Consider the following 26894-nt stretch of genomic DNA (forward strand, 5'->3'; position numbering starts at 1 on the left):
TTCCAAGGTCTTTAATGTATAGTGAAGCTAACAGACGGGAAACCTTCACCTCATGGCCTCATGTAGGTTATAGGTGGGCGCAGCCAGATCCCATGGCTCAAGCTGGGTTCTACCATCAGGTAAATAAATAGTTTTCTAACTGAAATCATAGCAATGTATTATTTTTAGTGTTGTATATTCAAATACTTTGTCTTCTGAAAATACATTTGATCATTTTCTGTTGGCCCTGACTGTGCCTTTAATCCTTTAAAGCAGTCACATGTTCAGTTTTTCAAAAATAAAGTTTGCCTTGGGGCAAAATAAATATTACAAATGTTAATTTTAAAAATGCTGCCATTCTGGTCAAATGTTTATAAAATATATTTTGACTCCATTTGCAAAGCAACTTAAAGGATATAAGATGGGGAACAACTACATAACTGTCTTTGCATGAGGTGGAGTAAATGGTATATGCCATATTAGACCCTGAAGCACAACTCAACCACTTAGAAATAAGCCACTTAACCAGCATATTAATGATGTCGTGTTTAGTCTCAGTAAGTGGCATCCTCTGTATAACCTCAGTAATTAAATAGGAGTGGGCCTTACTTGATTGGAAGGACTCCAAGGAATACCAGAACTATAGACTAGACTGCAAAGTAGAAAACATCCCAGAAGATGTCAGTGGTGAGAAAACTCTTTGAAGACTGTTTTATCATAGGACTTTAAAAAAACCTGATGCATTCAAACATGGGTGAGGAAAACACCCTTGTCCCTAATCAACTTTCCAACTCTCCCATTATAGCTTTTTGCCACCACTTTTAGCAAATAAATTCTTTCCTCATGTGACCTATGCATGTTCATGAGGTTACCTTTGTGTGTTTTCTGGGTAACTGGGTTTGTTTCAAAACAACCTGCAATCCTGCAGCCTCCTATCTATTCACTGTATTCACAAAAGTCTCTGAGGCTTAATATATAAGAGCTTTCTAGAAGTAAAAAGAGCCCTGAGGCAGACAGTTCTTAATATGTTATCCTAATGGTTTCTTGGGTTTTTTATTACTTAAAAATATTTTAAAAAGAGGGGCAAGAGTATTGACTTTTCTTTGTTAGGTAATTGTTGAAATATGTAATCTTTCCCATATTTTTATTTTAGTATGCCAATATTTCTAAATAGAGAAATAATAAATAAAATACTTTATTTAAATTATACAGATGGCATATACAAATTATTAGGGACAGGATGTCATACTATGTTATTTTATTATTAAAAATAACTAAGATAGTAGCAAAGATAGGTTCTCTGCTATGTGTGGGTTTGTATATATGGGATACTATGTCACATTTAAATTTTCATTTGTTGTTTTCAATTCTGTAGCCTGCATCATCAGGAGATGATAGAGCCATGTGTTTTACGTGTAGTGTATGTTTGGTATGCTGGGAGCCAACAGATGAACCTTGGTGAGAATGTAATATTTGAAACATATCTGCACTGCTTTCTGTTCTTTATGTAAGGCTTACCTTAGAAACTGGGTTAGATCTATTAATTTAGATTTTTTTCTGACATACTTAGGTTCAAATTTGATTACAGTATTTAAGTAATTAAAAACATCAAAATGTAGCATAGAATTCTTTTAGAATTTAATATTTAAATATTAAATAAAATATTTTTGAATGTTCAGTAATAGACATAATTTTCATTTGGGGAATTTTTCTCTTATTTAAAAAGAACATAAGACTGTTTTAAAAATTAGATTAAATAATGATGTCTTTAGATAATGGAATGAAGAACCAGCCATTATTCCTAATCATCATTCTTAAATAATACCTGTAAGGAAATCATAACAATTTTAGAACCAATCATCCCATTATTATTCTGGAATTTAGGGATCCAACTGAGTACATCAATACTCCCTTTCTTATTTTCCAAATTGTCAGTTGATTTTAAGTTATTTACATATCAATTCACAAATATGAGAGAAAAATGTTGATAGAAAGTATCTTATTTTTCTAATCGCTCATCTTTATACACTTTTTGAAGTATGCATGTTTACAGTTGATTGGCAATATATTGGTTTTTTTCTCCTTTCCCTAAAATTTTATTCATTTTTGAATTACATCTCAAGATGCTGAATTGTGAACTTTAACATGTACAATAGATGCATTGTGTATGAATTCATGTTATGTGAACCTTTATGTAAATGTTTTTCTTCAAAATCCCAAATTTCACATACATTCAGGTAAAAATTAAAAGTGAATGAGTTCCTTAATACTTTCTGGATCTATACTGTGAAAGATAAGATGGGGGAAGTACAGCTATCTATGTCAGTGGCTATAAAGTCCTAGAGGGTAATCTCAGTTTTCCAGATAAGATTATTTGGGGGTACAGAGAGCTGCAGTAGAGGAGTAATGACCAAAAATCACCTTTGCTCCTTCTCTGCAAAAGTGGCTATGAATAGGGTTTTGCTCACAGGAACTTTGGAATCTATATTTTATCTCTTTAACTTACCTAGGTGAATGCTTTTATCTTTCAGGCTAATTAGCCAAACACCTTAGCTTATATGCAGCAAAATTACTAATGAGAAAAAAATAGTGCTTATATTTTAACACTTATCTTTCTAATTCATTAAGGTCTGAACATGAAAGACATTCCCCTAACTGCCCATTTGTGAAAGGTGAACACACGCAGAACGTGCCCCTCTCGGTCACGCTGGCAACAAGTCCAGCGCAGTTTCCTTGTACAGATGGCACAGACAGAATAGTCTGCTTTGGATCTGGAAGTTGCCCTCATTTTTTAGCTGCTGCAACAAAACGAGGAAAGATCTGTATATGGGATATTTCAAAACTTATGAAGGTACCTTGTTGTCTAGCGTTGTAATGCTAATTATATAAATAAGAATTTGCATCTAAGTTTAATTATGTTTTTAAATTTGCATAGGTGCACTTAAAGTTTGAGATCAATGCTTATGATCCAGTAATTGTACAGCAACTTGTATTGTCTGGGGAACAGAGCTCAGGGGTTGATTCAAGAAGACCAACAATAACATGGATAGAAGATTCATCTAGCTGTTCAGATATACCAAAATTAGAAGGAGACAGGTATGCTAATAAACATTTGATTGAATGTGAGTGTGCTTATTTCTTTGGAAGAGGACATTAGTCATGGTGTACTTGGAGAAGGAAAACATCGTAGTGTTTGAACTAAAATGGTCATTTGTTCCCCATTACTTATAAATAGTACTTGCAAAGGTTTGTGTTAAAAGCTTTTAGAAATACAAATTGAAAGCTAACATTAAAATATCAACTTGTTTGTAATACAGACAGTAAATGAAGTACATTAAGAGATTAAGTTCAACAGTGATTTTATATGAATTGCGGTGCAATTTAACTACTGTTGTAAGATTTATGAAGAACAAATGAATAGTCCATTTTAAAATGATTAATAAATTTATAAAATCTGAGGATGCTAATAACTTCAGAATTTATATTAACTATTAATTTAAATTTATGAGTTTCTATTAACTGTTAACAATTAATACATCAAATTATTTATAGAATAAGTTCAGTTAAGCCACTTTGCATTTTTCTTCTCTTGCCATTTGATATAATGTCTTGGTTTTAATTATTAATCCAGAAGCCCATAGTTCATGTTAGTTTATGAAACCTTAGTTTATCACTTGAATGTCACCAATACAGCTCAATCCCAACTACAGATTGAAAGAACAGACATGAGTTGCCTTTCCTCCTTTGTCTTTATATATTTCTTATATATAAAGTTTATTTTGTATTTGTAGCAGTAGCAGTTAGACCGCTTCATAGTGCTTTACAACGCACTCTAACCAGGTTTACAGAGTCAGCATATTGTCCTCAATAATCTGGTCTTCGTTTTATCAATCTTGGAAGGATGGCAGGCTGAATCAACCTTCAGACGGTCAGGATCAAACTCTTGGCAGTGGGCAGAGTTAGCCTGCACACTGCATTCTAACCACTATAGTAGTTGTTACTAGTACATATTTGTCGTAATGTTTGAATAGCAAAATGCTCGCTTTTCAACAAGAACCAGAAACTACATGATTGACACTATTTGCAGTATGTTTTCTCTTGATTTCTCTTGATTTATAAAAAACAGAGTATATGTCTTGATGATCTCACAAGTATGAGAGTTTAAGGTCAATTGACCCTCCTTATGGTTAACTTGTAGTCCTCAACAAATTCTTTCCCATATACTTCCTAAAGCAAAAATACAGGCTACTTGCTTCTGAATTAGATGATTATATAGGTTAAATCACAGAATGGATTTAAAATAAGTATAATCATCACTGAACTCATCAGTAGCTTACCTAACTAATTATGAAAATTATTTTTTTCATAATATTCATATATAATATGCTGGTATATTAACATGTTTTAATGCTAAAATTTATGTTTAGAAGTAGGTATATTGTATTAAATTGTTTTCTTGGCTTAATTTCTCTAATCTTCTTAACTTTAGTGATGATTTGCTTGAAGATTCAGACAGTGAGGAGCATTCCAGATCAGAATCAGTGACTGGTAGGCAATATTTTATTATGAAATAGTAATAACATTACTTGCAATTATTTGCAATGCTTTTGTCAATAAAGAGTAAGGATTATATACCTTGGTATTAGTCTTAATACTTTGATTTAGAATTAAGAAATAAACCTGTTTTTTAACATAAGAAACAGGGCAGGAGGAATGAGTGCCTCATGATCCTTTTTCTTCTGCTCCTCCCTGCAATCTTTTCAACAAAGAAGGGGCAGCCCCCAAATCAATATCTTTTTAAGGCTGCTGATTGAGAATAATGTCTTCATGCTATTCTCTGAGGACAAAATGTATTTGAAACCCTTAAATGTTTTGGAGGTGGGAGATAGATCATTCTGACTGCCCCTTATTTTCCTTCAAGGTTACCACTGATGCTGAAAATATGCATAGGTTTTCTCTTATTTCTGCTTTAGGCATTGGATATCTTATATTTCACTTTACCAGTATCGAAATTATACCTGTTCGTGTGATGATCCTATATTAACACATTATGCAAATGTCTTATACCATATTTTAAATGCATTTCTCTACCTGGTAATTTACTTTTATTCTGTAAAAATTTTAGGTGTCTGATGTTCACATGACAAAGCATATTTTGCCATCTTCAAGCTTTGGCAAGCTATAATTATCTGGTTTGGATAAAATAGAAATATTTGAAGATATCATTAGATGTTGGTTTGCGTGTGTGTGTGTGTGTGTGTGTGTGTAAATTAAATAAATAAAATGTAAAGGTTTACAAAAACACAATGGATAAGATTTGGTTTTTTACATTGTATATTTTATCTTTAAGGACACACATCACAAAAGGAAACCATGGAGGTCAGCCTTGATGTAACTGCTCTCAGCATTCTTCAGCAGCCTGAGAAGCTTCAGTGGGAAATAGTTGCAAACGTACTTGAAGACACAGTGAAAGATTTAGAAGAACTTGGGGCAAACCCTTGCCTAACTAACTGTAAAAGTGAAAAGATGAAGGAAAAGCATCTGGAACACCACAACATTCCCTTTCCTTGTTTGTTAGCTGGAGGTTTATTAACATACAAATCGCCTGCTACCTCTCCTGTTAGTAGTAATTCTCAGAGATCACTGGATGATTTAAGCAGGACTCAAGCTGGTAGTATATCAGACCTGGGATCAACTGACAATGAATCCTGTACTAATTCAGAACTGAATTCTCCTCTGGTAAGGAGGACTTCACCTATACTACTGCTTTACAGCATTAAGGAATCTGATGAAAAAGCAGGAAAAATCTTTTCACAGATGAACAATATCATGAGTAAAAGTTTACATGATGATGGTTTTACAGTCCCACAAATCATAGAGATGGAGCTGGATAGCCAGGAGCAATTGCTGTTGCAAGATCCTCCTGTGACATACATTCAGCAGTTTGCAGACGCAACAGCCAGCCTAACTTCTCCGGACTCTGAGAAGTGGAACTCAATGGTTCCCAAACCTGGAACTTTGGTTCAGTGCCTAAGACTGCCAAAGTTTGCAGAGGAGGAGAATTTTTGTGTAGATTCAATCACTCCTTGTGCAGATGGAGTTCATTTATTAATAGGACTGCGGACATGTCCTGTTGAATCCCTGAGTGCAATAAATCAAGTAGAGGCCTTGAATAATTTAAATAAATTAAACTCGGCACTGTGTAATAGAAGGAAAGGAGAAATAGAATCTAATCTTACTGTAGTGAATGGTGCAAATATCAGTATGATCCAACATGACTCACCAGCAGATGTACAGACGCCCTTAATAATCCAGCCAGAACAACGAAGTGCTAGTGGTGGTTATCTAGTGCTTTATAAAATGAACTATGCCACTAGGATTGTGACTCTGGAAGAGGAACCTATAAAAATTCAGCACATCAAAGACCCCCAGGATACCATTACCTCATTGATTTTGCTCCCACCAGACATATTGGATAATAGAGAAGATGACTGTGAGGAACCTACAGAGGAAATACAATTAACTTCTAAGAATGGCAGCGAGAGAGAAAAAAGATCGGAAATCTCTGCTCTTGGGCATCTAGTAATAACCACTCAGGGAGGCTATGTTAAAATATTAGATCTTTCAAACTTTGAAATCCTGGCCAAAGTGGAGCCACCTAAAAAGGAAGGTACTGAAGAACCAGACAAATTTGTCTCAGTAATATACTGCTCAGGCACTGATAGACTCTGTGCATGCACTAGAGGTAAGATTTTCGTTTGTTTTAAAAAAATGCTTCATTTTTCCAGGTTTCTCTGTTTATACCCTGGGGTGTCAACTGGGGAAAGAAAAGTCAAAATGGTAGCCATGACCATCTTATCAAAATCCTGCCGTCTTGTTTGTTTGTCATCCATAACTTCTGCACATATATGGGCTTCAGTCTCACAGTCATAGCTATTGTCCTGATCTTTAAGAGCCTACAGATAGATGCCTATTAATTTCTTTCTTTATGTTTTTATTTAAATTTAAAATATTATTTTGTACTATTATCTATTTCAGAATAAAAACATAATTTATTTTATGGGTAAAATTTCAGTGAAAAAAATGGTGAAAATAAGACTCCACTTAATAATATAGAACAAAATAATAATGCAAAACACACAAGTATCTAATGTAACTCTGTGTGTGTGTGTGTATGTATGCACTAATTATATATTAGAGACAAAAATAGTACTAAGATTGAAGAGAAGTTTTTTCCTGAACTAACCAAGTTTGTAAAAATTTATTTTTGAAATCTTTTTAAGACGTTTACTAATAATACATTGTTGTCTTAGTTTGCATGCGCCATTTCCAATACCTTTAAAACTTTAAATTGCTGATTAAGGGTAATGATTTTGTTATGATGATATTTTGTTTTTGGGTTTTTTGAAAAATCTATTACCAGCCATTTTCAGTCAGTTTCTCATAGGAAGCAAGATCAAATTTAATTTTTCCACCTGGTAGGGCCCAGATATGTCTAACAACTGCTTTCAGTGCTGGAAATATAACCAAATTCCTACTTTAATTAGTGCCCAGGACTTGCCAAAATTACAAGAACACTAAATCATACTTTGAAGCCATGCTTACATATTCAATATTACGCCCATTCCAATACATAATTGAGGTTAATAGATAAGCCCAATGATACTGATTAAAATGAAGAAGATAAAAACTATTATTGTCATAAGAGTAACACAATTTTTAACAAAGAAATTCTGGCTATTTAATTAATTCATAAAATATTAACTATTAATTTAGCAATATGTTTAAAATAAAAATCTGTTTATTGGGCCTAGAGGGCATTCTTGTCTTAGTACCTGTTTTCATCTGGGTATTTTAACATTTTTAAAATAATCTTATCAACTAAATTATATATTTTCCTGGAAATAATAATCTCTGGGTAATAACTGGGCAATAAACAAAACAATAATAGTTTAACCATTAGCTATATTTGACTTCCAATTAATTTTATTTATTTTATGAAATCTTGCAAGTTCTACAAATTTAGATAGAGAGCAGTGGTGATCATTGAAAAACCCTGAATGTTATTTGCATATAACAATAGCTTCCCTTCAAATTCATCTAGCATATTCCATTTATTTCACATGTTTGTCTTGTAAACCATGCCAAGGGTTCCAACACCAGATTGAAAGTTAAATGTAATAAAGGACAACTTTAATAAATTCCATGTTGTATTAGTTGGGTGAGCTTGTTATTGTGATTTTTCTCTGACAAGTCTATGATTACAGTATAACATTGGAGTTTGAGAAATATTAATTGTAGTTTGCTGTTATTATTTATTATTTATAATTATTATGATTCAATTGGTTTTAATCCTGTCTTCACCACCCTGAGGTGTGATTTGGCCTTTCCAAATGTCATCTTATCAATAATATCCTAGATTTCCTAAAAAATTAAGGGTGCGGCCAATTCCTCTGAGTGTACATCTGAAATTATTGGAGGATTTAAGATATTTTTTAAAAATTGCTTGCCTGCTATGTCCAAAAAAATGAAAATTAATTGCATTATAATTGGTATGCATTGTTCCCAAGGAATTTTTTATTAGACTTATTATTTTACTTCATTGTAAATATGTCATTTGAGAAGGCAATGATTTTCCAGATTTTTCTCTGTATTCCCAATGCAGTTGTTTTACTTGTTTTAAGAAATATTCTATGTCCAATTGAACTAATTCCATTTTAGTAAAACTGTTTTGCTGCCTATTCTTTTGATGTTGTTTTAATTTTAAACAGGGTGGATAAAAATCAATTATTTTTTTAAAAAAATCAAAAAAATCAGATTTTTTAAAATTTAAATTGGATTTTTTTTATTTTTATCAAATTTATTTTAATAAAAAACTTTTGGGGTAAAAATCTATTGTAAGATAGTTTTCTATTTAAGATACATAAATAGTTTATTCAGCATGAAATGGAGCTTAGTTATGTAGCATAAAGCGGTATATTCTGCAATACTGGGACTATAGGTGAGTCAACAGTGGGTCAAAGGAGTAGCGGAGATAACAGTTGCTCTTTAAAAATTATGATTTAAATCGAGTTGATTTAAATCAAGCCTTTTTACTAGTGATTTAAATCATGATTTAAATCAAATCCACCCTGGTTTTAAATCAGTAATAGTAATTAATGGCTACTATCATTATCTGTTATGAAAAAAATGCTTGGAATATACCACAAACTATATACAAGTTAGTACAACGTCTCTTTATTTAAGGGAAGAAATGTTTGTTTTCCTTGTGGTTGAAATACGGTTAACTTGAAAGAAAACATCAATTAAATTTTGTTTGTCTTTTTAATAAATCTCTTAAAGGTTTGAAGACTTTTCTTTTTTGTAACATGGCAGGATTAATATGAAAAAGTAACATTTTATCTTCACTCCAATTTAATTTCTTTAGTTCACAAGCTTTTTGCATATTTTTTCTTTTATCTGTGTACAAATCTTGTTACTATATATTTCTTGGTTTTTACATTTCATTGGACTCAGATGACTCTAAGGATGCATTCTTCATCTATTTGAAAGCTGTATATCTGGTAGTTTGTTGTTCAAGTTTGAGATAAGATTTCCAATTATATTAGTATTTTCTGTTTTTTTCCCTTTCCTGATACCTTTAAGTCTCAAATTAATTATTTAGTTCTAATCCAGTATGTCAGACAGATCCACTCTAATGTCAGTAATACCTTTTGAATTTTTCCAATATCAAGCTCATTATTCATACACCATCATAGGGTTTTTGTGCTGTCCCACTCACTCTCTCACACACACATAATGGTGATTTAGTGCCCATTTAGCTAATAGTAATTGAACGCTTAAATTTTTAAAAACTATTAAAGAAAATCTAATGCTTATATAGCATCTCACTGCAAACAGGATGATAATGTGAAAAATCAAAGGAAGTGAATGACAGGAAATGACCAGTACTGAAAAGATTATTCCTCTCATATTTGTCATCTTCCCTTATTTAGAATGGAAATCTAGCAAAGCTTTTCTGAAGATGATTTTAAAATCTGAGCATGTTATATTAAGGAAGATTCCTCAATCTATTCCTAAATTGTTTATGATTTTTATTATATTTTTGATACTTTATCAATATGCTGATTTGGGACTGGAAATAGACTGTAAATTATAAAATATAGTGTAGATTATAATCAGTATAGATTATATATTCTTGCTATCAGTCATGCTGTTCTAATTTGAACTGGTTTTAAGTTTCTAGTTCCTCTACCAAGTCAGCTCTGGATATAAGGACTGTTAAAAGCTAGCAAAAGCTAGAACAAGCCATCCTAGCAATAAGGAATCTAAGAGCAAACTTAACCCCAGAGCCCCCAGAGATAAGGAGAATCCAAGACCTTAGTGCCTTCCGCCGTGCCCTTAAAACCCACTTTTTCCAGCAATCCGGGCTGGCTTAAGAAGAAATTTTAAATGTTTTAATTGGTTTGTATTTTTAATTTTGGGCCAAATTTATATATATTTTAATTGTTTTTTAATATTTGTATTCCATGTTTTTTAATTCTGGCTGTACACCGCCCTGAGTCCTCAGGGAGAAGGGCGGTATATAAATTTAAAAATAAATAAATAAATAAACTAAAATGCTTTTTAAGATTATGTTAAATTCCACTTAGAGGGACAGCAAGTATCCCTCCACTGTATGGATAAAGTATTATTTTCATCTTTTAGACCATTATTATTTTAATGTGTTTCTTCTGGATACCCAGTGGCTCATCTGAAATTATTAGAAAATAGAGGTGGAGCTAGGTATCATCTTTTGTTGATATCTCAGAATGTACCTCTGCATAACTCTCCTAATGTTTTATATGGATATTAAGTAGATTAGGAGAAAAACGATCATCTGCTAACCTGAAAGAATGAATGTCCAAGGAAATGAACAACAGTTCTTTAGCACCATGAGAACTGAAAATCCAAGTAACAATGGAACTGCTGCCAGTGGTATTCCAAGAATAACAGCTCATCAAAACTCGACCCAGGGGAGTCAGAAGAATCACAATTCCTCCATTTTCTTAAGAAAGATCATCCCATCAGGAAATATTACTGTGCCATACAACATACTCAAAACCTGATTCGAAAAACCTGTCTCGCCCAAGAAAATACACTCCATTGAAGCATTTTGTCAAAATGAGTTCGTGCGTGCATGTGCTTAATTTGGACTGTTGTGGACTTCCATTTAAATTCTCAACTTTTTCTTTTAGGTGGAGAACTTCATTTTCTCCAGATTGGAGGAACTTGTGATGATGTTGATGAAGCTGATATTCTTGTGGATGCATCTCTGTCTAAAGTGACTGAGCAATTAACAGAAGGCACAAAGCCTTTATCTAATCCTTCAAGTCCAGGCATTACAGGTAAGTCTTCAATTTTACATTCATATTTTCAGAAGGTATACTATTGAATTGAAGAAACACAATACAGTACCATTTTAAAATCATAAATAAGCAGTATACTTTTGGGGGGGGGGTTGTTCCTGCCTGCTGCAAAAATTCTCATCTGTTTTTATGTGTGTTACTTTTGCAGAAATGTGTTTTCCAAACTAAAGTGAATATTGAAACCTGACCCAGAATGTTCATAGATTGTTTCTCCCAGCAGCAGATGGCTAATCAGTTTTATTTCTAAATGCCAGCTAGAGGCTCTGTAACGTAACTTGCATGAAAACATGGTGCCATGAAATATGTGTGTGTACTTAGTTTTAGTGTAGCTGAACCAAAAGACAAATTAAATATTTAAAAAAATCTTTTTACCTTCGAATTAAAAAACAGGAGTTGATCTTCTGGTGGACCAGCCATTCTCGCTTGAAACTTTGACATCTTTAGTAGAGCTTACTCGTTTTGAAACGTTGACACCACGATTCTCAGCTACAGTTCCACCATGCTGGGTTGAAGTGCAACAAGAACAGCAACAAAGGCGACATCCACAACACTTGCACCAGCAGCATCATGGGGATGCAGCTCAACATACCCGGACTTGGAAATTGCAAACTGATAGGTAAATCATTTTTGATAGACCATTTGCCTCCCTACTTTATTTAAACATTGAATCTCCTGTTATCTTGAGTTATAAATGGAATTCCCTAGTAGGAACCTTCTTTTATATTTATTTTTTTTAAATCCCTGCTTTATTATTTTTATAAATAACTCATGCTTGCGAATATACCTAAAACTCCTTCCTCCTTCAATTTCCCCACAACAACAATCCTGTGAGGTGGGTTGGACTGAAAGTAGGTCAAAGTCACCCAGCCAGCTTTCATGCCTAAGGCGGGGCTAGAATTCGCAGTTTCCTGCTTTCTTACCTGGTGCCTTAGCCACTAGAATAAACTGGCTTTCATTTGTATTATATTACATATAAAGATTGGAAGTTGATGCGTTCTATAAGTTGATTTTAAATCCAGAATTTTCAGGAGGCCTACATCTATATAGAAGACAACGTCCCTGAGGTGTACAAATATTTCAAATTTGAGCCATTTCAACTCAAAATGCCCTGTCACGTATGCTACCATGTTGCTTTTCATTTTAGAAGTGCTCTGAGTTCAAGATACTTTTTAACATTTGCAAAATGATCAGACCATTTTACAGTTAATCATGCTGTGTAAAACATTTGAAATTGGGCATTTTTAATCAAAATCAGTGCAAATTCAAAATGTTCTATACATTCCTAAAGGTATTTCAATTTGAAAATGTTATTGCATCTTAAGTGACTGAATTAGATAGGCTTTAAAAATTAGGTTCATACTAAAATAGAGAAATGGGAAAGTTGTAAACTTTCATATTTTCTTATTGTTCAGATAAAAATAAATTGGAGCTCTTTATCTCATTGAACATTATTTCTTTCTCCATTTTTTTCTTTGTAGCAACAGCTGGGATGAACATGTCTTTGAACTGGTTTTGCCAAAGGCTTGTATGGTTGGGCATGTGGATTTCAAATTTGTTTTGAATTCAAGTATCACAAACATTCCACAGATTCAAGTGACTTTATTGAAAAATAAAGCTCCTGGCTTAGGGAAAGTCAATGGTAAGAAAATAACTGAACAATTTGCTTTCAGTAATATTTATATATTTTTAATGGCATTATTAAACCATCAGTAGCTTGAACATGTTAAAGCGATGTCAAATGAAATGAAATATAATGGGTGAACAGTGCTCCATGGTGAACAGAAAGCAGTAGGTATCACTGAATGTTAAAATGAGATAGTATCTCCTTCAATAAATATTTTTGCTTGTTTTAAGAATGAGGAAATGCTCTAAATGCTAACTTTGATTTCGATACTTTTTCTTTGTGTTGCAGGAATTCATTTCAGTTCTATTTTTAAACAATCCTTTTTTATTTTCATTTTATTAGCATTTTACAGATATATTTGTCTTGATACTTATTTAATATAATTTATTAAATTATATTAATTTATAATATAATTTTAAATTATATTATAGGGCGGCATATTAATATAATTTATATGCCGCCCTATCTCCATAGGACTCAGGGCAGCTCACAACAAGTAAAAACAAAGCCAATACTATTTAAATAACCAAGAATATTGTGAAATTTAAGATTTGAGGATAATATGGTAATTCCCATTTCTCAGATTTAGCACTTTGCTAATAATTGCCCCACAAGCCCACTCTCTATCAACATCATAATAGCATTGGTGATCATATTAATAGTAATTAAATCTATTTTAATTTTTATCTTTGCCATGCTTCAATCTTAGAGCATAGGTATTGATATACCACACAAAAGCCAAGAAATTTCAAGCACCAATTGTTTCATGGTTCATGATAGTTTTAAAATATTTAAAAATATTTGTATAACACATCCACAACATATTATGTAATAAAACTATGCTCCAAAAGAGGTTGTGCTAATTAAAAAAATCTGAAAGTGTCTTTTATCTATGTATTTGTTCCCCAGAAGCAGCTGTAGATAGACAGATAACTTTTCCGCTGTCACCAGCTCATCATGAAATGGAAAGAAATGGAAAAACAGGGTTGGACGATTTGAATGAAGAAATGCAAAACATGGATGTAGAAGAGTCACAGTGTAAGTTTTGCTGAAGTATAACATTCTTTTAAATAGATTTGCCACATAGAAGTTTGCTAGATATGTTTTAGAAGGAAGTCTAGTGAACTTTTGCTTCTGTGTTCCATTAGTAGTTTCCTCTAGTGCTGTGATGGCGAACCTATGGCACACGTGCTGGAAGTGGCACGCAGAGCCATTTTTCCAGGCACGCGAGCTATCACCCAATGCACCTGCAGCTGTGCATACATGTGCGCCCCAGATGGTGATTGGGCCTCCAATATGTATGCCGCAATTCAGGGGACCCAGCTGGTCTTTGGAACTCTCCTGCGCATTCGCACATTCGCAGGAGAGTACTGGTGTGCACATGTGCAAATGACATGTGCATTGCAAGTGTGAAAATCACATGCATGTGCAGATGGTGTAATTGCGCATGCAGCGCACAGGGGAGCTGTGCGAAACCTGTGCATATGCACAGATAGGATTGTGTGCACAGTGCACAGCCTGCGTGCAACCTGTGCATGCGCAGATGGTGCGGTTGCGCTCACAGCGCATGGGGAGCAGCGCACTAGTGTAGATGCCTACGCTAAAGAGCCTTGGTAGTACAGTGGTCTAAGGCACCCTGTTATTAAGCTGGTTATTAAGACCAGGTGCCTGCAATTACTGCAGGTTCGAATCTCGCCAAGGCTCAAGGTTGACTCAGCCTTCCATCCTTTCTAAGGTAGGTAAATTGAGGACCCAGTTGTGGGGGCAATAAGCTGACTTTGTATAAATATACAAAATAATGAAGGCTATTGCTGAGCACATTGTAAGCCGCCCTGAGTCTCCGGAGAAGGGCGGCATATAAATCAAAAAAAAAAAGATGGCACGCGCGTGCAAAGCATGTACCTGTTCGGCACTCGGTGAGTAAAAGGTTTGCTACCACTGCTCAAGTGCTTGTCTTTACTGATTGAAAAAGGAATGGTTTTAGGCCCTGGATGTATGTTACATTGTTATTTGGACAGGATAGTGGGTAGATTGGGAGCCTCCACATGTTTGTTGGACCCATGTCCCTCCTGGCTTGTCTCGGCAACCAGAGAGGGGACTGGAGACTGGATCCAGGCGATTACTAATGCTTCTTTGAGGGATGGGGTCTTCCCTGCCGTACTCAAGGAGGCAGTGGTTCATCCCCTCCTCAAAAAGCCAGCCCTGGATCCGGCCTCCTTAAACAGCTTTCGTCCTGTCTCCAACCTTCACTTTGTAACGAAGGTTGTTGAGGCATGGTGGCTTACCAACTCCCACAATTCCTGGAGGAAGCTGATTACCTAGACCTGTACCAATCGGGTTTCAGGCGCGGCCACAGCACGGAAACGGCATTGGTCGCCCTGGTGAATGATCTCTGGCGGGCCCGGGGTGGGGGTTTTTCCTCCATTCTGGTGCTACTTGACCTCTCAGCGGCTTTTGATACCATCGACCATGGTATCCTACTGCGACGGCTCCGGGGGTTGGGAGTAGGGGGCACTGTGCTACAGTGGTTTTCCTCCTATCTCTTGGGCCGTACACAGTTTGTTTGGGCGGGAGGTCAGCAATCCTCCCCTAGGCCCCTCACTTGTGGGGTACCACAGGGGTCGGTTCTCTCCCCCCTGCTCTTTAACATCTATATGAAGCCGCTGGGTGAGATCATTCATAGTTTCGGGGTGAGGTAACATCAGTACGCTGATGATACCCAATTGTATCTCTCCACCTCGGACCAACCCAGGGATGCCCTTTCCGTGATGTCTAAGTGCCTGGAGGCGGTACGGGTCTGGATGGGTAGAAACAGGCTCAGACTCAACCCCTCCAAGACTCAGTGGCTATGGATCCCGGCATCGCCTGATCTAGTTACCCCATCACTTTTGATGGGAGGGGAGTTACTTACTCCCTCTGAAAAGGCTCGCAATCTTGGCGTCCTCCTTGATTCACGGCTGTCCCTGGTGGATCATCTAACGGCCGTAACAAGGGGGGCCTTTGCACAGGTTCGCCTAGTGCGCCAGTTGCGGCCTTTCCTAGACAGGGATGCCCTCCGTACAGTCACTCAAGTTCTCATTGTCTCTCGGTTGGATTACTGCAATGCCCTCTACATGGTGCTGCGGTTGTGGTGCATCCGGAGGCTCCAGCTGGTCCAGAATGCGTCCGTGCGGGTTGTTACGGGAGCTTCCCGTTACTCCCGTGCAACACTTCTCCTGCGCGAGCTGCACTGGCTGCCGGTGGCCTTCCGGATCTGCTTCAAGATGCTGGTATTGACCTATAAAGCCCTACATGGCATGGGCCCGGGATACTTGCAGGACCATCTCCTACCGGCCGCCCAGTGCATTCACATAGAGCTGCCCTCCTCCGGGTGCTGTCTGCCAGACAGTGTCAGCTGGCGATCCCCAGGATGAGGGCGTTCTCTGTGGCCGCACCGACCCACTGGAATGGGTTACCCACCGAGCTCTGGATGGCTCCCGATCTCTGCACTTTCCGCGCTAGCCTGAAGACATAGCTGTTCCAGCAAACTCCCTGATCAACTACAAGGTTTTAATTTTGGAGATTTTAATTTTCATATTGGCTTTAGGTGTCATTGTTGTTGTTTTATTTGTGTGAGCCGCCCCGAGTCCTTCGGGAGAAGGGCGGCATATAAATTTTAATTAATTAATTAATTAATTAATTAATTAATTAATAAGAGATGTTTGTTTGCTAAGATATTCATTTATTTAATTAATTTATTGTGTTATATTGTTCTTTGGTTTTAACCCTGTAGTCATCATTAAGAATTACAATTGTGAAGACAGTGGCTGCATAAATTATATAAATCATAATTAACTAGATAAACTTAGTTTCTCTTATCCTGGGATCCTACTTATACTGGTTTTACTGACTAAAATCTGCTTTACCTCATTCATTCAAATATGAATGAATTTATTAGAATGAATTGATTACTTTACATTCATTCTGATAATCATAGTTGGTAATTAAATACTGGAATTTCAGAAATCCTTCCATAAACAATTCATCCAAGTGCTACTATTTGCCAGAAAGAACCATCAGAAATTACTGTAACTCAGAAAATCAAAAGAATGGAAAAGTCTTATTGGTTCCTTGAAAACAATCCAGGAAGGGATTACAGTAGTCAGATTACAAATGTCACCAAGTTTTACTTCCTGCTTGAGAAGTTGGTAACTTTGAAGAATGATTTTCTCTGACAGACTTGTTGTATTATATTACTATAACTCTTTGAATGTGTCCTCCCACTGAAAGGAATGCAAATCCTGATAAATTGCTACATAATCACAAAAAACCAGTGCAACAATAATGAAGTTCTAAAAATAAATTTTTCGCATATTGTCCTGTAGCTTTATATTTTCTTATTATACTGATGCATGAAGAATTTCTGTTACTTAGTGGTATAACAATTGCAATTTGAATGTCTAGTTAGAGGAGGGAATAGATGAAGCCGTCCACTTCTTTTAAATGCTAACGTTCCAGGGAGATCTTAGTTTATCCTAATTTTAAAATAAATTAATGAACATTGGAATAAACCGAATGTCTAGCTCTTAAATATAATCATGGAGGCATTATAAATTGAATATAAGGCCACTTGGTATGCTAGCATTGGAGACAACAAATGTGTTAATTTTGTACTTGGTGTAAGAGAAGTAACTTTCTAAAAGCATTAGGCTCATGAATGATAAATTTAAAAGAGAAATTTGATAGAGCATAACATTCTATACTACAATCATGGAAGTACTTGAAGACAATTCTGTTTAGATTTTAAAAAATCTCACTAAATAGAAAAGCAAAATGAGTCAAGAGTTGGCTTTTCAAGAATATACCCTACTATCAATATTATTATTTTACAATAATTATTTTATATATATAAAGTTGTTTGCTATGATCAGTGTAATTTTACTTTTTTATATACTTTTTTAAAGGCCTTCGGCTATGTCCCTTTTTAGAGGATCATAAAGAAGATATTTTGTGTGGACCTGTATGGTTGGCTACTGGACTTGATTTATCCGGACATGCTGGAATGTTGACACTCACAAGTCCAAAGCTTGTAAAAGGTAATACTCTTGGCAGAATATTTTGGGGAACAAAATCTAAAATGTGTTTGTTTTTTTAAATGATTAGATGCAGACCTGATATTTAGAATTGATTCCTGACATTTAAAATGTGAATATTTTTCTGATAAAAAGTTGGCCAGTAATTGTTTCTACTGTAAGCATGTATACAAGTTTTCAAGAATTACTTAATTTTCCTTATGTCTGTTTTATTCTAGGCATGGCAGGCGGCAAATACCGTTCATTTTTAATCCATGTGAAAGCTGTGAATGACAGAGTAACAGAGGAAATCTGCAATGGAGGAATCTGGCCTGTTTTAAGGATACCATCTCTGAAACCTCAAAATAACAAGGGACATTCACTTGCATCACTTTTAGCCAAAGTTGCAGCAGGCAAGGTATTTAAATGATATATAAACAAAGAATGGTCAAAAATATTTTCCTTTTATCGGTCACCTAAGGCCATCTTGTTAAGATTGAAGTGTCAAGTGGTGTAATGACAATGTAGATACATAATTAATATAAGATTGATAATGCTAGAAGTAAAATAGTTGTGTGTGAAATTTGCCTGGTGAACTATCCATCAGCAAAACTATAGAATCAGGTAGTCTTGGAATTGGAAAATACCATGGAAGTCATAATCCAAATACTTGCTCAGGGCAACATCCACTAGATTCCATTGACAGATACCATTTAGCCTCTGTTTAAATATCTCTACAAAGGAGATTTGTTCTATTTCCAGTCACATAGTCAGAAAGAACCGGTACTTTTAATCCTTTGGCTAAACGTATCCAAACCCTATAATCATGCCTCATGAAGTTTGGATTTCAGATTCTACATCATGTTGAAAATTCTCTGAATTTGTTTCAGTTTGTCACTATTAGTTTTGAACTGTTATGTCCAGAACTAGATATAGAGTTCCATACATGGTCTAAGGCAGGGGGTCTCCATCCTTGGCAACTTTAAGGCTTGTGGACTTCAACTCCCAGAATTCCTCAGCCATGTTTGCCCCTGGAATAGTGGGATAGCTACTTGTCCTGATCTGAACTGTCTGATCCTATTTATGTACTCCAAAATATAGTTATCCATAATCAAAATTAACCACAGTTCTAACCTCTCCACACAGCAATTTTACTTTTAATATATAATAGAAGTTTCAAACTAAACATTTCTGGCTATTCAGGAAGAGGATAGAAGATAAATGCAGGATTGCAGTCTGTTCACAACACACTAGCATGCTTAGCATGACATACAAATATTATCATTATACTTTTCAGAATCTGATATTCCTGATAATATTCCTAACTGCTGAACCTAGTTTAAAATGATATGCAAGCCTAACATGTAGGACATGGGACAATTTTTGATAATACAGCTGTATTGTTTTCTAGTCATTTCCCCTTACGTAGTTGATAAAATAAGCAACATACTAATTTCTCCCTCCCTCTCTCTCCCTCTCTCCTCGTTTAATTTTTGATAGTTCTATCTTCATGCTTGCAATATTAAGAACATTGTAATATATAATATGCTTACATATTGAGAAACAAAGGACAACTTTTATGTTGATGTTTCAAATTTTTGTATAATGCAAGATTTTGAAATTCTGAGAAAATGTGTTTTGGTATTAGTTGATAATAATTTAAGTAAATTTCATACTCTGGCAAAATGAAAAATACTTGTATGCATGCAGAGTATGACTTTTCAAATATATGAGTTGTTATTTTTAAAAAACAGGACAAGTCTTCTAATAAAGCAGAAGCCAGTACTTCCTCACGGAAATCTGACAACCTACGAGGATGTGATTTGCTGCAAGAAGTCTCTGTAACGATTAGAAGATTTAAAAAAACATCTATTTCAAAGGAAAGGTTAGTTGGTTATCAGTGAGTATATTTCATAAATACATTTTTAAACATGCATTCAAAAAGAACGTAGGTTAATGCATTATTAACATTATTTCATTGAACTACATTGTATCTCAAACAATAATATATAAGACAGGCTAACTATATTGAATATAAAAATAAGGATTTAATTTTTAACTGTTTAATTTAATTTAGATTTAATTAAAATAATTTAAAAATATATAGCAAAATCTTAATTAGAACAAAACTTTTTTCCCCTCAAGTCAGATTTGACAACTATACTTGCATGTCCATGCAGTTTTATAGATAGCATTTTTAATAGTTGTTTGCTGGTGCCTTTCTACAACTGAGACAGAGTGACTGACTCAAAATCACCCAGTTGGCTTTTATGCTTAAAGCAGGACTAAAAATCAGAATGTCCTGCTCCTAGTCCAGCACTTTAATTATTAAACTGGCTAACTCTACAGGTGGTGCTTGACTTATGACCAAAATAGAGCACAACATTTCCATTGCTAAGCAAGGCAGTGAAGTGAATTGTGCCCTGTTTTAGGACATTTTTTTGCCAGTAAAGCAAATCATTGCAGTTGTTAATTGAATCATGTGATTGTTAAATGAAACTGGCTTCCCCCCATTGACTTTGCTTGTTGGAAGCCAGCTGGAAAGGTTACAAATAGTGATCACACATGATCCTGAGACATGGCAGCTGTCATTAAATATATGCCAGTTGTCAAGTGCCTGAATTTTGATCACGTGGGGATGATGCAATGGTTGTAAGTGTAAAAACCATAAATCATAAGTCATTTTTTTCAATGCCGTTATAATTTTGAACAGTTACAAAAGAAAAGGTTGTAAGTTGAGGACTAGCTGTATAGTAGAACATTTTGATGAAAACAGAATCTTTAGAAAGCATTTGTAAAATAGTAAACAGGAGAAACACATTTAAGATTTTCTACCCTAGCTTCTTTTGCCCGTTGAACTAGAAGACAAATTTAATAGCCATAGTCATCTTCAAATTACAAGTAGTCTTTAACTTATGGCCACAGTTGGGATCAGAATTTCAGTTACTAAGCAGTGTGCTCGCTTTACTAAGTAAAGTAAGAATACTAAGTAAAGTGAGATGTCAGTTGCTTAGCAATTGCAATCCCAGCACTCCTGGCTACCATCACCCAAGAATCATGGGTTGGTGAAGTGCGGATGTGCCATGGGGATGGGGAAGGCTTGGTGTAGGCAGGTGAGTTGGGGTGCTGCAGTTTGGTGCAAAACCACAGCTGCCCCTAGAAGCCTCAGCTTCCCCACCCAGCCTAGCAGTGTTTATGACTGTAGGCTGTAGCAACTCCCACCCACCCACGTAGGGCAGATTTGCATCCCCCATGTAGTCATAAGTGCAGGTGGGCTGCCAATTTTGATCCTGTGACACCCAGGGACATTGCAAAAGCTGTAACTTTGGGCATGGATTGCAAGTCCATTTTTCCAGCACCATCATAATTATGATTGCTGAACAAATGGTTGTAAGTTGAGCATTACCTCTTATCTAATTAAGAGTAGTTTCATCAGGTTGTTTAAATAACATGGATTTCTATAACGACAAGTTTTGAATTTCAAATCTAAAAGAGAAAAAGCAGTTTCAAGACTTTTTTAAAACCACATTAGAGAGAAACCCTAAGCTTCTTTTCTTCCTTCTTGAAAAACCTTAGCACTGCTATAATAAAAAGCAAGAATAGTTTATCCCCAATTCACTGATTAACTTACTTCTTTCTTATTGTATATTATTTCTTTTCTAGAGTTCAGAGGTGTGCCATGTTACAGTTTTCAGAATTTCATGAAAGACTTCTTAACAGCCTTTGCAAAAAGGCAGAAGATGGAGTTGTGACAGAACATGCTCAAAGTCTTGTATTAGATATCCTGTGTTGGCTAGCAGGAGTTCAATCCAATGGACCAGGAAGGTAAAAATAAATAAATAAATAAATTTCTTACCTTTGTTAGAAATGTACTCAAAAGTAACGATTGAGTTGTAAAGTCTGCTTTTGTTTTTAATGTTTCAGTTCAAGAGAAACAAATGAGAGCTTGTTGTCTAAAACAAGGATGTGTCTTTTCCACATAATTAGAGTATGCTTCTTTGAAGCTGGGCGAAGCATAGCACATAAATGTGCACGATTTCTAGCTCTTTGCATAAGGTAATAATGTTACTTGTTTTTTTCAGCTTAAAGTTTTCTTTTACTTGAATATTCTAGCTAACATGATGTAAAATATGTTAACATAGATGATCTTTTATAGAAAAAAATTAATATTTTGTAGCTCAATGCTGTGTCTATGTGGGAGCCATTTCCACCTAATTTAGTATTTCTAGATAGATGGAAATTGGATTGCACATTGATTAAGCCCTTTCTCTGTTGAGACCTATGGATGTAAAAAACAACAATCCTGAATAATGTTTGCCGATGAACAAAATAAAATATTAAAATAAAACTGATTATATATTTTTGTAGTAATGGGAAATTTGAACCAAGTCAACAAGGATTTAGCTCGGTCCTTCTGAAGGCTTTGCTTGGCAATATATCTTATTTACCTGCAGCTGCAACTGGAGGTAAGATTAAGGCTTTTGTTTTTGGAATCAAATTTGATTTCTTCTGATACTTTCTGCCTGTTTTTCTTCGTTTGATATTCTTTTTTGTCTTAATACTAATCTTGCGTTTTACTTATTAGTCAATTCTACTCTGTTAATGTTATAAACATACACCCAGAGTAATATAGCCTAGGAATATTGCCTGAACAGTTATCAATGCAAACTTACCACAATCTGATTAACGAAATATTATATTGAATGTCCCAAAGGTGCTTTTTCTGGAGGCAATTGGACTTTCTTTCTTTTTTCTTTGAAGACGTTTCGCTTCTCATCGCAAGAAGCTTTTTCAGCTCTGACTGGATGGTGGGGAATGGAAGGATTTATATTCCTTGCAGACAGCTGGTCATTTGCATTGTTTTAGAGAGTCATTGAGGCCACTTGGAGTTTTATCTGTGTCCTCAGGGTCACCTGAGTAGTGCAAGTGGGTGTGGAGCCTTCTTGGCTGCAGGATGTTTTCTGCCCCATGTCCCTTCACCATTGAAGACAGGAGCAGGCTGTTGGGGACAAGTCTGTGTTGTCTGCATCTCAAACTGAAGTGCAAATGGTTCTGTAGTCTGCAGTTGTTCTGGAAATCCGTTCATACCCACACACCATTTGAAGGGTGTTCATCCCAAGGTGCATAGCTAAACTCTATGGAGATTCTCAGTCATCCAGTTCATGGTTGTCCCAAAGGTGCTTTTTCAGGAGGCAATTGGACTTTCTTTGAAGACGTTTCTCTAAAAGAATGCAAATGACCAGCTGTCTGCAAGGAATATAAATCCTTCCATTCCCCACCATCCAATCAGAGCTGAAGAAGCTTCTTGGATGAGAAGCAAAACATCTTCAAAGAAAAAAGAAAGTAAGTCTCAGCGTTCCAGGAACTGTCTGTCCGAAGCTGGGTGAAGCACAACACGCACACAAAATTGGCTAATACAACCCAGGGTTTAATCTCGGTTAACATGATGGACTTACAGAAAACGCTGGCGCCGTGACTTCAGCTCAAAGACGGAGTTAGCTGGCTGCTCAGTTGCTGCGGTTTTATAGGCGTTGTAAATGAGTTTACTGCTGTAGCATCTTTGAATATACCGCCAGCTCCCGCCCCTCCCATTCGAAGGCTGAGAATGCTGGTGAATGATGTCATCAGCTGTCGTCACCACTTTTGCTTCAGATTGCCTGGGTCCCCCCCGCTGGTTTCCTCTTTCCTATACCGTCCGTCACCTATCACCATCAATGTGTTTCCTAGATGCGCATCCCCCTCCACCGTGCTTTGTTGCTGAATCCGGATGTATTCTTGAACACCCCTTCCATGCATGGGTAAGGTTCTTGCCATCAGGTTCATCACGTGTGTGTTGAGATTTGCTACTCGACAGAAAGTCCAATTGCCTCCTGAAAAAGCACCTTTCGGACAACCATGACCTGGATGACTGAGAATCTTCATAGATTTTTATTGAATGGATTTTGTAGGTGTCTGTAAACATATAGTTAAAGATTGCTTTTCTGTCTACTTAATGCTGAACATTTATATGTGTTCCTTTTAGGTTCTGTGTATTGGTATTTTGTTTTGCTGAATTATGTAAAGGATGAAGATTTAGCTGGCTGCAGTACTACTTGTGCTTCCCTGTTAACTGCAGTCTCTAGACAATTACAGGACCGATTAACACCCATGGAAGCACTCCTTCAAACAAGGTAACAAGGGAAAAACTGCATCACTTTTTATTCATTTGTTCAATTGCTACGGTTACCCACTCATCAACAACCATGGGTGCTCATAAAGGATTAAAATGAAATAATATCAGTCAGTTAAGAACAATAATAAAACAGCTATGGAGGGTGGCGGATACACAACAATTAAGCAGAATTGTCAGAAGTGGCATCATCACATAAAGTGAGTTGGGCAGTCTCTAAATGTGATAAATAAAAATAAATAAAATAATGTCCTAGCTCAATGCCTATGTTACAAGCCAGCTATTTCAGGCTTTCTTAAAGGATAGGTCTGGGGTCATAAGGGCCTTGGAAGGAATTGCTGTTTCAAAAGGCAATGCAATGACATGGAAGGCCTATCTCATGGGTATGACATTGTTTAATATTCAGTAGCTTGAAGTATGTGTGCACTGTCAGGTCCTTACAGTCAGAGATAATTGGAAGATGCAATCTTGCAAATACCCAGATCTTGTATCACAGGCTTTGTTAATGACAACCAGCATCTTTGCTTATACACCAAAGCCCACTAGTAACTAATGAACTGTAGCTTGCAAAGAAGAGGTATTAACATAAGGCATTAAATGTAATACATGTACCAAGCAACACCCATAACTGTTACATTTTGGACCCCTTGTGAACTTTTTAAACTCGTTCTTTTTAGTACTTATTCTTTGTGCTTGAAATAAGTAATATTAGGCATGTTGTTTTGTGTTTGCATTGTTTTTAAATAACAATTTGCTGAATATACTTGATGGTAATGTCAGTTTCTTTTTTCTTAAAATGCTAAAGCTTTGAGAAAAATATTTAATAGTATTGTTCGTTCATATCCTTAAAGCTATATATATTCGATTGATTTTATCCCATTAACCAAATTCTTCACATCGCCTAGTATCCTGCATTATGTTCTTTTTTCAGGTATGGATTATATAGTTCACCTTTTGATCCGGTGCTCTTTGATTTGGAAATGAGTGGTTCTTCTTGTAAGAATATATATAATAGCAGCATTGGCGTTCAGTCAGATGAAATTGATTTATCTGATGTTCTCTCAGGTAAGCCCATGTATCCACTTGTAACTGTGAGTCGAAAGGTTTTTTTTATAGTCAGTATTGTTTGCTTTTGGCAACAACATGGTTATATTGTCTTCATGTTGCAATTTGCCATTGAAGAAAATCAACCTCCTCAAAATAGGCTGAACTTTGTTTTCAACAGAGTTGCATTGCCACAAGGAAATGGTTATTTCTTCAGATTAGATTAGCCTTTGAGATAGGTCAGGGTGGGATACAGAATCTGTAAGGACATCTGGAACTCTGTTAGTGCAGGATATAATAACCAAATCTTGAAAACTTGACAGAGTTCCTTTGTCTCTCATCTTATATCCAAGAGAATCCAGGCAAGGCAATTTTGAGTTTCTTTAGGAATTCTTCTTGAGGTCTCTAGGAATATGTACAATTTTTTTTTATGTCAGTAAAAATGTCAGTATGACAGTTTTGAGTATTCTGAGATCAGAACAAACAATCGGTGGCATTGTTCTGAATGTTTTGATCAGAGGAAGCAATTTTAAAATTAGTATTTGGAATTTCCCAAGGAAAACAAATTTTGTTTTTTATATCGGGGCAAAATATTCTAGTTGCTTTGAATTTGATTCCAATGGAACATTCTGACAGAACGTTGAGTTTTATCTTGAAACAAAACCTATTCCCTGTTTTGTGCAAACCCCTGGTTGCAGCATTCTTAAAAACAGAATAAAAGAGTTAGGACTATAGGAAAATTGGAGACAATTCTTTCCCCTCCATTTTTAGAGAAAACTTGAGCTGACTCCCAGTTCATTCTTTGAAAAAAAAAAAAAAAACCCTGATAAATTTGGTTTTGACCAATCATGCAAACAGGTATGTTAAACTGTTTTAAAATTTTGAATCTAAAGGGTCCAATTGTGCGTGGAAGTCATTTTAGCTGTTAAAAAGAGAGTAGGAGTTGCTGATTTTTCTATGGTACTTCTTTCTGCTATGGTTTCTTTGTGTTTTCATGCCATATGAGTTGTACTGAGATATGGAAGAAGCAAGGATTGAGATTTACAAGTTATATGTTTTTCTCATATGTGTTAATTACATACATAGGGTTTTTTTTTTGTTTGGATTGGGTACTTAGTCATTTATCTTTTCTTTCCCTCCTCATTTTACATACATGATAGCAATAAAAATCAAAAGTTACTTCTAGTTATAATATGAGTAAACTGAATTATGTTATTTTTTTTTTCCCAATTCAGGGAATGGAAAAATCAGTAATTGTACAGCAGCCGAAGGTAGTTTTACTTCCCTCACTGGACTTTTAGAAGTTGAACCTCTACACTTTACTTGTGTTTCAACTAGTGATGGAACAAGAATTGAAAGGGACGATGCAAGTACGTTTACTGGTATATATATATTTTATTACTTTTTTCTATGTAAGACAAACTGTATTAATAATGTGATATAATTTTTCCAATAAGAAAGTTATGATAAATTTGAACTATTAATTATTAAACAAAGGATATTAACACATTGTAATTAATCACATAATTCAATGTTTAATTTAATGATGAGAAAAATCTGAGAAACTGCCTAAGAAACCGATATTTTGATTTCCCTATTTGCACCGTGAATGTTGAATC

At 35.4% G+C, this 26894-nt stretch overlaps 1 protein-coding gene across 14 annotated transcripts in view; it reads left to right on the forward strand.

Moving 5' to 3' along the window:
• The window catches only part of BIRC6 (baculoviral IAP repeat containing 6), a 157085-nt gene that overhangs the window by 19025 nt on the left and 111166 nt on the right, over window positions 1-26894 (forward strand). For 6 of the 14 annotated variants that reach the window (XM_034428129.3, XM_034428130.3, XM_034428133.3 and 3 more), the window contains exons 5-23: window positions 8-119; window positions 1355-1437; window positions 2608-2830; window positions 2915-3075; window positions 4469-4527; window positions 5330-6724; window positions 11217-11366; window positions 11778-12003; window positions 12866-13026; window positions 13921-14049; window positions 17955-18086; window positions 18302-18480; window positions 19817-19962; window positions 21726-21887; window positions 21987-22118; window positions 22431-22528; window positions 24085-24232; window positions 25163-25296; window positions 26511-26657. In XM_034428129.3, coding sequence (XP_034284020.2) covers window positions 8-119; window positions 1355-1437; window positions 2608-2830; window positions 2915-3075; window positions 4469-4527; window positions 5330-6724; window positions 11217-11366; window positions 11778-12003; window positions 12866-13026; window positions 13921-14049; window positions 17955-18086; window positions 18302-18480; window positions 19817-19962; window positions 21726-21887; window positions 21987-22118; window positions 22431-22528; window positions 24085-24232; window positions 25163-25296; window positions 26511-26657 — 3977 coding nt within the window. The remainder of the gene's footprint in view (window positions 1-7; window positions 120-1354; window positions 1438-2607; window positions 2831-2914; window positions 3076-4468; window positions 4528-5329; window positions 6725-11216; window positions 11367-11777; window positions 12004-12865; window positions 13027-13920; window positions 14050-17954; window positions 18087-18301; window positions 18481-19816; window positions 19963-21725; window positions 21888-21986; window positions 22119-22430; window positions 22529-24084; window positions 24233-25162; window positions 25297-26510; window positions 26658-26894) is intronic. The other 8 variants (XM_034428132.3, XM_034428134.3, XM_087883046.1 and 5 more) reach the window with 3 other exon arrangements.

This window comes from Pantherophis guttatus, chromosome 1 (assembly GCF_059756535.1).
Source record: "Pantherophis guttatus breed Tessera chromosome 1, ASM5975653v1, whole genome shotgun sequence".
Taxonomy (NCBI): domain Eukaryota; kingdom Metazoa; phylum Chordata; class Lepidosauria; order Squamata; family Colubridae; genus Pantherophis; species Pantherophis guttatus.